Source organism: Dipodomys spectabilis, unplaced genomic scaffold (assembly GCF_019054845.1).
Source record: "Dipodomys spectabilis isolate Male_0828 unplaced genomic scaffold, ASM1905484v1 ptg000414l, whole genome shotgun sequence".
In the NCBI taxonomy this organism is placed as follows: domain Eukaryota; kingdom Metazoa; phylum Chordata; class Mammalia; order Rodentia; family Heteromyidae; genus Dipodomys; species Dipodomys spectabilis.
In genome coordinates this window covers 5044187-5057894 of record NW_024871091.1, presented here as the reverse complement: position 1 = coordinate 5057894, position 13708 = coordinate 5044187, and the positions used below count along the sequence as shown (strand labels likewise).

General features: G+C 40.7%; 1 protein-coding gene and 1 long non-coding RNA gene across 3 annotated transcripts in view; one reads left to right on the top strand and one right to left on the bottom strand.

Moving 5' to 3' along the window:
* The first annotated feature begins 68 nt into the window (after nt 1–68).
* Nucleotides 69–8107, top strand: LOC122097095. Its single transcript, XR_006145468.1, has 3 exons — nt 69–80; nt 7069–7072; nt 8041–8107. It is a non-coding gene; the product is annotated as an uncharacterized LOC122097095 (long non-coding RNA).
* A 919-nt stretch (nt 8108–9026) lies between these two features.
* Arhgef6 (Rac/Cdc42 guanine nucleotide exchange factor 6) overlaps nt 9027–13708 on the bottom strand; it is a 116069-nt gene continuing 111387 nt past the window's right edge. For both annotated transcript variants that reach the window (XM_042667576.1, XM_042667577.1), the window contains 3 exons: nt 13405–13504; nt 10710–10764; nt 9027–9249 (listed from right to left, as the gene is read on the bottom strand). In XM_042667576.1, the coding sequence (XP_042523510.1) occupies nt 9109–9249; nt 10710–10764; nt 13405–13504 (296 nt within the window). In that variant the 3' untranslated portion in view covers nt 9027–9108. The remainder of the gene's footprint in view (nt 9250–10709; nt 10765–13404; nt 13505–13708) is intronic.

The window sequence follows — 13708 nt, the reverse complement described above, 5'->3', positions numbered from 1 at the left end:
AAAAGAATTACAGAGAAGGAAAACATGATCAAGGTATATTACATACATGTTTGGAAATAACACAGTGAAACCCCTTTTATGTTTTTTACTGTGAAAATACTGTACAGAGGGGCTACAGTTACATGAGCAAGGTAATGAGTACATTTCTTATCAAGCATTGTTGCCTCCTCCTTTGTTCTACCCCTACCATCCCTTCCCTCCCACCTCCACAACTACACTCCCCCCTCCCCTGCCTAAATTGTAAGGTTCATTTTTCGACATAACGTCTTGTACATCTCATTGTTGCAATGGGTCCACCTGTATCCCTATTTAAACAATTCGTTTTTTCCCTTCCCCTCCCCAAATTACATCGTCATCAAATACAGTGAGAACAGGGGTTATACTGTGAGGGAGAGACATACAAAGCAACAAAAATAATCACATGATACCTTATAAATGTGTTAGAAAATGAAACCCCTTTATACAAGTAACATATACTCACAAAAGACAAATAGCTCATATTCAACCCCAAAATATTACTGTAGAAATAAGAAAAGGGAAGGAGAAGGAGTGGCATCTATTCTTGGCCACTGTCCCTGCTCTTCATCCATTTGGATAGACTTGCATGGCTGCATACTTCCTCGAAAGACATTTGGCATGTGCAAGGGATATGCCCACAGTGCCTTCTTATCCTCCATAAGCAAAGATTCGTGTGCCGTGTTCACTTCTGCAAAAGGGACTTGAAGAATGTGGAATAGCATCCATGGAAGCTGAGGGATTTGCTGATATTTGCCATGATTTTTTGCCAGTCCTAGGGCTTGAACTCAGGGCCTAGGCGCTGTCCCTGAGCTTCTTTTGCTCAAGGCTAGCACTTTACCACTTGAGCCACAGTGCCACTTTCAGCTTTTTCTGTGTATATGGTTTTGAGTAATTGAACCGAGGGCTTCATGCATGCTAGGCAAGCACTCTACCACTAAGTCACATTCCCCGCCCCTGCCATGATATTCTTACAGGTATACATAGGCCTTTCTTTTTTTTAGGAAGGCCAGAATCTTCAGCCTAGTTGACAGCAAGACTGAACCCATTTGAGAGTGGAAGACAGTTCACAGATCATGCATGACTCTCCTTCCCTTCCGGTAGCTCAGTGCCCACTTGGTAGCCTTGTTACCCTTATGCAACTTGCCTGAGTGAGACAATTGGTGGGCAAGAAGCATTGGTAGAATTTATCAAAAGGGGATCCTTTGGGCTGGTGATGTAGGTCAGTGGCAGAGCACTTGCCTAGCCTGTGTAAGGTCCTCAGCACTGTAAAAATAAACAAAGAAATAGCATGAGCTACGCACATATTTAAAAGAAGGAAATCCTTGTCTACCTGGGCAGATTTTTTAAAAAATAATCTTCAGACACTTTTGGTATTTAAATATTGCCATTGAATTTCACACACCCCACACACACACCTTCTTCCTTGAGAATCATTATCTTCCAGATTATTTCTACCTCTAGTAACTAAGTATCTATAACAGTATGTTGTTGAGAACTGGTAGCATGGCTTAAGTGGTAGAGTACTTGGCTCACCCTGAGTGCATTTCTCCTTAACACCAAACAAATTCATGGTATTAGAAGGTCTACATTTTCTAGGCCATCCCCACTTCTCCCATAGTCTCTGCTACTCTGTAAATGTCACCTCATGTACCTTCCGCCCAGGATATTTTATTAAGCTTCTGCCTCACACAGCAAATTTTCCTTAACCCAAAAGACTACTTCTTCATGAGGTCTTCCAGCCCTTCCCAAGAAAAGGGGATCCTTCTTTCTTTTCTTTCTCTCTCTCTCTCTCTTTCTTTCTCTCCTTCCTTCCTCCCCACCTCCCTCCCTCCCTGCCTCTTTTCTTTCTTTTTCTTTCTTTCTTTCTTTTTCTTTCTTTCTTTGTTTCTTCCTTCCTTCCTTCTTTCCTTTCTTCTTTCTTTCTTTCTTTCTTTCTTCCTTTCTCTCTCTTTCTCTTTCTTTTTCTTGCTTTTGTGCTGGTCTTAGGGCTTGAACTCAGAGCCTAGGCATTATTCCTAAACTTTTTCTTTTTCTTAAAACTAATGCTCTACCACTTGAGCCACACAGCTCCACTTCCAGCTTTATGGTGGTTAATTGGGAATAAGAATCTCACAGATTCTCCTGGCGTGCTGACTTTCAAAAACAATCCACAGATCTCAACCTCTGGAGTAGCTAGGATTACAGGCTTGAGCCACTGGTGCCTTGCATACTCTTGTTATTGACATTAAAATAGACGAAATAATTAATTTTATATTCTACTAACACATTTTTACGGTCTCTTATGTTGTAACCTGTAAGCAAGATGGGAAATGTTTTCCTGCCTTAGAACCTATGCCCACTGTTTTCTGTGCTCACGAGATCAACTTTCTTTCTTCACTGCATGCAGCACTTACCTTAATGGTATTTATTGTGGGCCTAATGGTATTTATTGTGGATCAGGCTTTCCCTATCATGTCATGAGCTTCTCGAGGAGCAAGGCCTTGTCCTGTTTACCATGGTAACTGCAGTGTTGACCACAAGGCCTGACACAGAGTTGGCTGTCTACTGTGTAAGAGATGAATGAATAAATGTAGTGACATATAACTCAAGAATTCATGAAATAGTTCTGTGTGCCATTTGAAGCAAAACTTTAAAATAGGATAAAGACATTCACTAGGCTAAAAATATCTAAATAAAACAACACACATTTTTATAGATGAGAGAAAATGAGAAATAGATAACTTATTATTCTTTTCTTTCTTTCTTTCTTTCTTTCTTTCTTTCTTTCTTTCTTGGCTGATTGTGGGGCTTGAACTCTGGGCCTGGGTACTGTCCCTCAGCTCTTCAGCTCAAGGCGAGCACTCTACCTCTTGAGCCACAGTGCCACTTTCAGTTTTCTGAGTGGTTTATTGGAGATGAGTCTCACAGACTTTCCTGTCCTGACTGGCTTTGAACCGTGATTCTCATATCTCAGCCTCCTGAGTAGCTAGCATAACAGGCATGAGCCACCAGTGCCCCACCAAACTGTTATTCTCATAATCTCACAATCATTTTAAAAGTACATCATATATCCTGAAAAATTACTTGAACATGTTTAAAAGTTGTTCCTGATGGGAAGGTGGCTCAGTGGTAGAGTGCTTGCCTTGTATGTATGAGGCCCTGAATTCGATTCCTCAGTACCACATAAGCAGAAAAAGTCAGAAGTCGCCCTGTGGCTCAAGTGGTAGAGCACTAGCCTTGAGCTGAAGAGCTGAGGGACAGCGCCGAGGCCCAGAGTTCAGGCCCCACGACCGTCAAAAATGTTCCAATAAATGATAAGGATTAGAGAATTTTTAATCTTCCTGTAATATTGTGTTCCTAACTTATCTAATTTAATTTTGTGTTTATAAGTCTGGTATTTCTCCAAGAGTAATTGAAATACCCAATAATTTTTCTTTCTAGACAAACAGAAAATGAACAAAATATAAAACATTACTGTCTTTGTTCTTCAATTAAAAAGCAAGTGACTATGAGATATAAATGGTGTGCTGTAAGTGATAGAAACAACACATATTTCTGGGCTTCAAAAGGGAACATGTTTAATGCCATATATGACCATTTCCATACCATTTGATACCACTGTGTTGGGAGCAGCCCTGCTATAAGTCTTTAAAGCAATTTGAAGCACCTTGAGACAGAAACATGGAGCTCAGTATGATTTCTGTTACTTTCTTTATCTTTGTGAACCATGTCACAATATTTTAAAGACCAGAAATATTGTTATAGTCTGGTGGTTAAGTATGGAGTCAAGCAGATAATCTTACCACTATTTACCAACTTTGTAACCACAGACAAGTGTAAGCCAAAGTAGGTCACAGTGCCCTCAACTATAAAATGGAATAGTAAAAATATTATTTTTGCAGGGATCATAATGATTCAGTGAAATGATCTGTAGAAAGCCCTAAGCAAACTGTTCTCTCAAGAAGATCCGCATATGAAGATCGCTGACATGAGTGTCCACATGGCGCCCAGCACTGTTTGTACTCAGTGGTACAAGTGAATAGGATTGCATCCTAGAGCAGTTTAAACTGGTAGCCCAGGTACTTGTGCAATGGCCTTGTTCATGCAGCAGACCAAAGACTATACCCAATGTAGAGCAAAGAAAACAGTGAAGGAATGATGGAAGGGGGAGGGAGGGAGGAAAAGGAGTTAAAGGAAAAAAGAGAATATTGAAGAAAAAGAAAAGAGAAAACACAAGGCACGTTTTAATTATGGAAGAAAATATACATAAACAGATCAGAATGTTTCAGAATAGAAAAATATAGATAGATGCATTTTAGTAAATGAGTTATAGTAGACAAGGTTGTCCAGGAAAAGGCTGGAAAGAATGAAAAGGCAGAGTGTTAAAGATTAACAATGTCCAAGAGTTAGGTGAAGGAAGCAGGCCAAGCAAATAAAATTAGTAGGATAGAAGGGTTTAAAAAAAGTACAGGGAAACATGATATGATGAAAGCCAAGCAGTGAGATTGCTTGAAATATGCATAGTGGCCAGGCTACTAGAGTGGCCAGGGCAGGGGAAGGGGGTGTCACAGGTTCAAGGCCAGCTTGGGCCCCTTAGTGAGAGTCTCATCTCAAAATTAATTGTTAATTGCAAAGAAAGCAGGATTAAATAGTAGAGGGAGGTCAAGATGGGTATTAAAATGAAATTATCTGTGTTAAGCAAGAGTTCATCTGTGGTAGGTATAGTGGCTCACACTTGTAATTCTAGTTACACAAGAAGTTTAGTTTGGGAAGATTGTGATGTTTGGCCAATCAAAGCAAAAAGTTCACGAGACCCACATCTTTATAAAAACTGAACAGGATGGCATATGTCTGTCGTTCCAGCTCCACGGAAAGCACAAATAAAAGGATCATAGTTTAGGCTAATTCTAGCATTAACAAGCCACCCCATTTAAAAATAACTGAAAAAGAAAAAAGCAGGAGGGGAATCTGGCATTGTGGTTCAAGTGTAGCAAACAAAGCCTAGCAAACAAAGCCTCAAGTGTAAATTCTTATACTGCCAAAAGGAAGACATTCACTTGTGACTTCACAAGATTAGGTAACTGAGAAACAAAGCTTGGTCACAAGATGCCGAGTACAGAGGAGGAAATGTGGCAGAGAGAGCTTGAGCCTTAAAGGTAGATAGATAGGCCAAAGGCCCAAATTCCAGCTCCACCATGAACTATTGTTATGTTTTTTAACATCTGTGTACCTCTGTTCATTTGTAAGGTAGAAATAACAACAATGAAAACCACGGTAGTTGTTTGCAACTTATATGAACCAAGTAAACCACTTAGTATAAAATGCTGAGCACTTAGAAGTACAATTATACATCTATTAGTTCAGAACAGGAAATGTGAGCCACTAAGATAGTTTAGGCATAAAAGTAATTAGATGTGTACAAAAGCATGGAGCTATAGAAGGAAGTGGGAGTTAGCAGACTTACAGTGGACTAACGTCTTCAAAGACATCTCACTGTACTTGTAATCCAAATGTTAGGAAACTGTCATTGCTAATACTTCCCACCACGGCATCTTTTAATCCACAAAGTTAGACACATTGGAATGTAGACTATGAAAGATGCAAACATTCTTTCTAGTTTTCTACAGGCCACCATGCCCCAAAAAGATAGTCTCTACCTAATTTAAGTGGTGAAAATCTAATTGGAAGAACTGAAAGTGTTTCAAAACCCTCATTGTACCCAAAACTCTAGCAATAAGAGAATCTGAGAAAGGTAATTTTAGCCTATATGCTTTCAGTGACAAGAATAAAAGATGGGTAGGAAAGGATGCTGAGTGGCAAAAACTATCCAGCTCATCTACCTTAAAGCCGAACAAATATTTCATCCTGATCTGACATGGAAACTCTGCCTGTGTCAAAATTGAGAATCTCAGACCAGGACAAAGGCCTATAAAAATTAAAAAGAGATGAGACCAAGACTACAAATCAAATGATGAGCTTGAAAAGGAAAATCAATCTATCTTTGCCTAATATTGAAATGGAAATTGTGCCAAGGGGGTATAAATAAATAGCTTATAAATTGGAGCCAGAAGAGACATAGAAAAGGTAAAGAAGGTTTTACTTCAGGGAATGATGACATTTGTTCACTACTTTATAGAGATAATATATTCCCTCAAAGATAACCTTACCTGAGTGCAAAAGTTACAGGCAGGTGAGGCTGTGGAGAGTCGGGCTGATGATATTTCCAAAGAGAATGAAATTAGTTTGTCAAAGAGTGGTCTACATTCTCGTGTTCATTGCAGTACTAATCACTATAGTCAAGTTACTGAATTAACCTAATATCAATAATGGATGAATGGATAAGATATGGTAGTTATATACAATGGAATACTATCCAGCCTTAAAAAAAGGAAGAAAATCCTTTCCTTTGCAACAACATGGATAGAACTGGACATCATTACGTTATATGAATGTCAGGCACAAAAAAAACTCAATGCTGCATGATCTCATCACGTGTAGAATCCAAAAAATTCAATTACAGAAGTAGAGACTAGAAAAATGGTGGTAACCAGAGGCTGGGGTAGGGATGTAGACAGGAAAGGATTTTTATCAAGTATACTGTTTCTGTTAGATAGGAGGAATAAGTTTGTGAGAGCTATTGCTCAATATAGTGACTGTAGTTAATAATAATTCATTGAATATTTCAAAGTAGTTAAAAGAGAGGATTTTAAATGTTCTTACTACAGAATATGATAAGTATTTGAGATGATGGATTTACTAACTAGCTCATAATCATGAAATATAAATATCCATGCTGAATACATATATCACTATATATGCCTATCACATTGTATGCAATAAATATCTAGTTATTTGTCCACTCTAAATAAAATTCAGCTTTAAAAAAGTAAAAAGTTCTTCTTGCATAGTAGTTAGCAAAAAAGAAGCAAAGGATTTATTTTATAAAGCATTATTTTTAGTTTATTGAAAATGTCCATTTTAAAAGTCTTTAAAATAAAAACAAGTTAGAAAATTTGAACTTGTGTAAGAAGGGACATGACAGAGAAGAAACTGAATGGCCTCTAAGGGCAGCAATGTAATTACAGCTTAACAGGAACTCATTTATAGAGTATTGTAAACAACACAACTATGGAGACGCTGCTCTCAGGTTAACATGGCTTCATTTCCTTTATATTATTTTTAGTATGTAAGCACAGACAGCACTCTGCACAAGCTTTATTACTCAGAGTACCTAGGGCCTCTCATCAGAAGGGCAAAGTTCCAGAAGCATGCATATGTACATATGACTTCAAAATAAAGACTTTTCAGTATCATAAGCAATCAACTAAAGTACTGTAATCATAACAAATGTTTCCTATGCATATAGTTTGTACATTTAGTGCAAGCCATTGACTAAATCACACATACAGGGCAGATGCAAAGACCTGGATAGTATTTTTTTTTAATTTTTAGGCAAAAGATGCCCTATCTAAACAGAACAGCTGTTCTTAGAAATCCTCTTCCAAAGATGACTGTGTGGTTAGCTGCTATTGGACAGCAGGAACTGTCTATTTGTTGTGGATGCTGAAACATCTACACAGGGGGAAGATATCACCCCATGCCATGAAGCTATGGATCCTCAAGATCCTCAGTATCACAAAGAAAAAAGGCTCTTCGGCAAGCTGAAGCTTTCAAGCTGCAAATTTGGTTTCTAAACAAACCCATAAACCCCAACATTTACATGCACCCATCAAATAGATCTGTAAGACGATGTTTATCAGCCTATTGACTTTCTGCCTCTGTAGCCCAAGTCCCAGTTTGGGGGAGGAAGGAATGGTTGTACTTCTCTGTCCTAGAGCCTTGGCTGATGTTGAATTGTGCTAAGTTTTGGGACGTGACACTTGTCTAAACCTGATTTCTCAGAGTTCTCATTTATGGGATACTTACAAAGTTAATGGTCAATAAGCAACTTGAGTAAACATACTTCCTCCAAATAACCAGTGGCCATAACAACCATTTCCTTGTGACTTTAAAAAAACTGGACTAATAGCAATAATTCCTAAGAATGCTGAGTCCTCCACGAAAGATGCTGATTATGATTGTTACAATTTCTCACAGCATAAATGGGAGAGCAAAAGTGAATGAAAGGTATCTACTGGGGCACAATTTTCTCAATGCAAGTGGCTTGAAAGGCTGAAAGGTCACTGCTCACTCTACATTTTTAAACAGTAAGCAAAGCACATACATACTAATTTACACACCACTTGGTATGGCTGGCTAAAAGTACTGGGGAAATAGAAAACGTTAGGCAAGGGGTTAAAAACCTATCATGCACCGGGAAGGGCTGCCCAGTTCTGCTATTGAAGGGGAAGATGGCCCAATGCAATTAGCTGATGGATTTGGGTTCGGTGCTGATGGCCAGAGCTTCTGCCCCAGTGAGGTGAAATGTACATTTGCACAAATAGAATAAGGAGACTACACTTCTCTGAGTCCTAATAGGCAACACAGGGCAGCGATTTCTCTTGGAAGTGTCACTGATGGGTGGTGTGTGACAATCTAGAGTAGAGTATGTGGATCATTTGACAAAGGTATTAGTCTGTCCCCTACACTAGTCATAGTTCAGGAAGTTTTGTCTTGAATCAATTAGGTACTGAATGAAGGGCTGAAGGGCTGCCAGGTACAGGAAAGCACTGAGGGAAACTTGGGTTCATGTTTCATATACCATAGCCAGCTGCTTTGTGACAACAGTCAGCCCAACAAGCTTGACCAAGGGAAAAATACAAAACAACAACAAAAACAAAACCCTATGAAATGAAAGCCATCTAAAAACATTGGCTTTCCTGCTCTAAGTGAATGGCGAAGATTCTGGGACTTCTTCAACCACCACTTTCTGCTTTAACCTTGTTGAAAAAAAAAAAGAGTGACCAACCAAATAACAACAAACATCCAAGCAAACACACATGTGTACATGTATGCACACACACACACTCACATATGGGGGTGGGTGAGAGAGTCAAACAACAACAAAAAAAAAAACAACTAAAGCCAAATAAGTGAGCAAACTGAGTCCGATTGTTCAGCTGGACATTTCAAGATGAGCTGAAGGCACACTGCCCAGCAGTACAGTGTTGGTTATGGAAGAACAGAGGTCTTGCTGCTGGATTCAGCTCGAATGCACTCATCTGTTTGCTTTAACAGTCTCCGAACCAACTTTTCTAGGTCCTTTCTTGACTTGAGTTCTTCCTCCAGGCATTGCTTCATTCTTTTATTCTCCTAGGATGGAAAAGATGCGATCACTTCCTGCTTCACCTCGTGGTCCCCTTCACTGCTAACTACACTTCCCTCCCTTTAAACCAGTTTGAAAGCAAGTCAGCCACTTGATTGTCTTGCCTGACTCTGACCAGCTATTGGCTTCTTCTGTGAAATGTGAGCCTTCCTTAGAGCAGGGCATGCCTTGGCCCTCTTCTCATTCCACAGTCCTTCCACTTATCTCTTCTCTTTCAATACAAGGGTCTATTGATGGGATTTCCAAATATCTCTAGTACTGATGTCATCTCCTGAGCATCAGGCCCCACCAATCCCAATGGGAGCTGCCTGGCTCCATCTAGACAGCTTATAATTATGCACCCCAAACTCATGAAATCCTAAAGTAAACTCAGCATCTCTTCCATCATCTCTAAATCTCCCCCTATACTTCCTGATCTCTGTGAAGAATACCACCATACAACTATGATATCCAGGGAAGGTTTGTCTTTAATACTTGCTATCTCCCACAGGTGCCAACTGTACAATGTGTCTTCCTTTACATTCACTCTCTTTTCCATAACCTCAAGTGGCCTACCTGGGTTTAAGAACCCACAGTCCCCATACTGGAGACTGCTTGATCTCCCACCACTGTCCATCCTGTTCCGCATCACCACATACACAGTCTTTGCATTCACGCAGAGTGGGCATCTTGGAACACTAAGACCTCATCTCCAGTGGATCCATAAACCATGACTTAGAGTTACAGGCTCATAAATGCCTTGCTTTTCCTACCTTTGGCCTATAGACGCTGGAGACAGGGGAAAGTCAAAACACAGTTTGGACCCTATTACAAACTGCTGAGTAGCAAGTCTTAGAATTTTTTTTGGGGGGGGGGTCTGATCGTGGGGCCTGAACTCTGGGCTTGGGTGCTGTCCCTCAGCTCTTCAGCTCAAGGCTAGGACTCTACCACTTGAGCCACAGCACCACTTCCGGCTTTTTTCTTTTTGCTTATGTGGTGCTGAGGAATCGAACCCAGGGGCCTCATGCATGCAAGGCAAGTGCTCTACCGCTGAGCCACCTTCCCAGGCCCAAGCCTTAGAAATTTTAAACTCAAAGTCATATGATAAAAATCAATAAAAGGGGGGCTGGGGAGGTGGGTCACTGGTAGAGTGGTTGCCTTGCATGCATGAGGCCCTGAGTTCGATTCCTCAGCACCACATAAGCAGAAAAAAAAGCCGGAAGTGGCACTGTGGCATAATTGGTAGAGTGCTAGCCTTGAGCTGAAGAGCTGAGGGACAGTGCCCCGGCCCAGAGTTCAGGCCCCACGACCGACAAAAGTATCACTTAAAAGGTACCTCCATGACACAAGGAAAATACCAATCTGTCCTCATTGCCTTTCTCTTGGATTTTTCCTGATATCATCTACCAGCAGGTGGGTAAGAAACACTGAGTGGTTCTGTCATTTATGAAAATGATGATTTTCTTACCTGTTTCAGTTCTTTGACTTCATCCTTCAAGGCATAAACAGTATCAACAAGGCTCCTAGAACAAAAAGACAAAATTCAGAGATGAGTAGCTGGCACTGAAATATTGTTAAGTAGCAATATTTAACTCTGTAGAAGTGCAGCTCCTGGATGGGTGCTGGTGGTTCATACCTGTTATCCTAGCTATTCAAAAGGCTGAGATCTGAGCATTGAGGTTTGAAGCCAGCCCTGGCAGGAAAGTCTGAGACTTTTATCTCTAATTAATCACAGAAAAATCCAGAAGCGGCACTGTGGCTCAAGTGATAAGTGCTAGCTTTGAGCAGAAGGAGCGCAGGGACAGCGCCCAGGTCCACAGTTCAAGCCCCACAACTGACCAAAAAAAATACTTTTATGGTATACAGTATGTGATGCTTTAATGTATGTTTTACATTATGAAGTAGTGCAAAAAATTAGCTAATGAACACATCCATCATTAGTAACATCTCTCTCACCATTGTGTATGTATGCATGTAATTGTTTTGTATGTGTGTGTTGAGAGCAATTTAAAATCTTCTCTCTGAGAAAATTCTAAATATACAGGACAGTATTAACTATAGTCACCTATTACACATTATGTCTCCCAAAATGTGCTTACTTTGCATAAGCAAAACTGGGCCCTTTGACCAATATGTCCTTATTTCCTCTACTCTCTCCCAGCCTCAGGCAACCATCACTGTACATTCTGATTCTATGATTTCAGTTTCTTAAGATTAATTTCCCTCATAACCTTTTTATTCCTGTAGCTTTAGGGCAGGAGATTGATTGATATATATATATATGTATATATCACTTAATGGATAATGACATTGCAGTATAGGGAGTATAGGGCCTTGAGAAATCTCTCACTTCTCTGACTCCACATGACTTCCCAGGACACAAAGTCAGGGAATTATTTCTGAAAGATCTTATATGCCACCAGAAAAACAACAAAGAAACCAGGCACTGTTCACTCATGCTTGTAAGTTCTAGCTATTCAGACAGCTGAGATCTGAGTATTTGCTGTTGAAAGCCAACATGGGCAGGAAAGTCTGAAATAATCTCCAACTAACCAGCAAAAAGCTGGATGGGCAAATGTGGCTACCAAACTTGAGTGAAAAAACCAAGCCCAAGTACCAGCATGGGTGCGTGTGCACACACACACACACACACACACACACACACACACACAACCACTAAAGGATAAAGTGCCTTGACTGTGTTATAGAACAGTCTTCCCTTGCCAGCTCTTTCAAAACAGAGTTTGCAGATCAAGGCTCCACTTCCTCCTCTCTGACCTGTTTCCATCTCTTCTCTTGATCCTTTCATATAAAATTCGGATAAAGGCCAGGGGCTGGTGCCTCAGGCCTATAATCCTAGCTACTCAGAAAACTGAGGTCTGAGAACTGCAGTTCAAAGCTAGGCCAGACAGGAAAGTCTGTAAGATACTTATCTCCAATAAACTACTCAGAAAAAGCTGGAAGTGGGGCTGGGAAGGTGACTCAGTGGTAGAGCGCTTGCCTTGCATGCATGAGGCCCTGGGTTCGATTCCTCAGCACCACATAAGCAAAAAGAAAAAAGCCAGAAGGGGCGCTGTGGCTCAAATGGTAGAGCGTTAGCCTTGAGCTGAAGAGCTGAGGGACAGTGCCCAGGCCCAGAGTTCAGGCCCTACAACCAGACCCAAAAAAAAAGGAAAAAAAGAAAGAAAAAAAGAAAAAGCTGGAAGTGGTGCTGTGGCTCAAATGTTAGAGCACAAAGCCTTGAGCACAAAGATGCTCAGGGATAGCACCCAGGGCCTGGGTTCAAGCCCCAGGACTGTCAAAAATACATAAAAAAATAAGGATAATACCACTTTTCCTGAAGTTCTCACAAATCATGAAGATCAGTATCCATAATAATATCATAATTACATAATAATATTATTCCATAATATTATTCCAATGTATATTTACTATATTTAATCACACAACAATCATGAGAGTATTACTGTCACTTTATAGATGAGGATACAGGCACAGAGAAGCAAAAGAACTTGTTGCAGATCATACAGGCAGTAAGTAGCAGAACTGAGAGCTAGCCCAGGCTTCTTCTTCTCTTGTACTCAAGGGCTTTACAATTTTGTCATCTCAGTTCACACATCCAATGTAAAAATACATTGATGATGCCAAGCACTGTGAAATGTGCTGGCCTCTGCAGATTCAGGCCTGACTTCAGAAATGACTCAAGTTTAAGAGACTGAATTACTTGCTACTTTGTGTTTATTTTATGAGCCATAGGTATTTCACCTTGATTTTCCCCCTTGAGGTCACACACATTACTGTGAAACCCAGGTCAATGGGAAAATTAAGCCCCTGAATCAAAAAAATGGGGGAGACACTGGCGCTTCTGGGTAGGGAAATCAGCATTGTGGCCTTCCTTAGCCATTAGAAACCTATCCAGAGCAGTGGTGTTGTCAGATGTTCCTGAGCTGCTTATGCTACAGGGGAACTGGCTGTTGTGCAGGGTTCTGGCCTACTGCTTCTGCTTCCCATCCTTGTTCCCTGGGCTACAGACCCAATCACATGCTCCTCAAAGAAGGCTTCCTTCATGGGTGAAGAGGAACAGTCCTTCCATGTCTGCCCTATCAGACCTTCTTTGCAGTCCCCCAGACAAGCCAAGGACAAGGATGGCCTGCTCTACTCACTTTTCCTCAATGACAGTCTGGCCGTTGCTTCTGGTTTCCTCAATGATGAGTTTCTCTTCCTCAGGGAGTAAGACTTGTGGCACAGAATCTTTGCGAGCACCTGCCGAGGGTTGCAAGACAAGAGGGGGAGTTACTAGTACAGGCTATTATCTACCAAGCTCTGTTCCTTTCCACTATCATTATCACACGAACTTTCTGCCCAGACTGCTGCTGCCCTGCATTTAGCAGGTGGTTGGCTAATAGATGTTGATGGCATTTTCCTGACACAAGGAATTTCACATAGCCAAATAATGCCACAAGGACA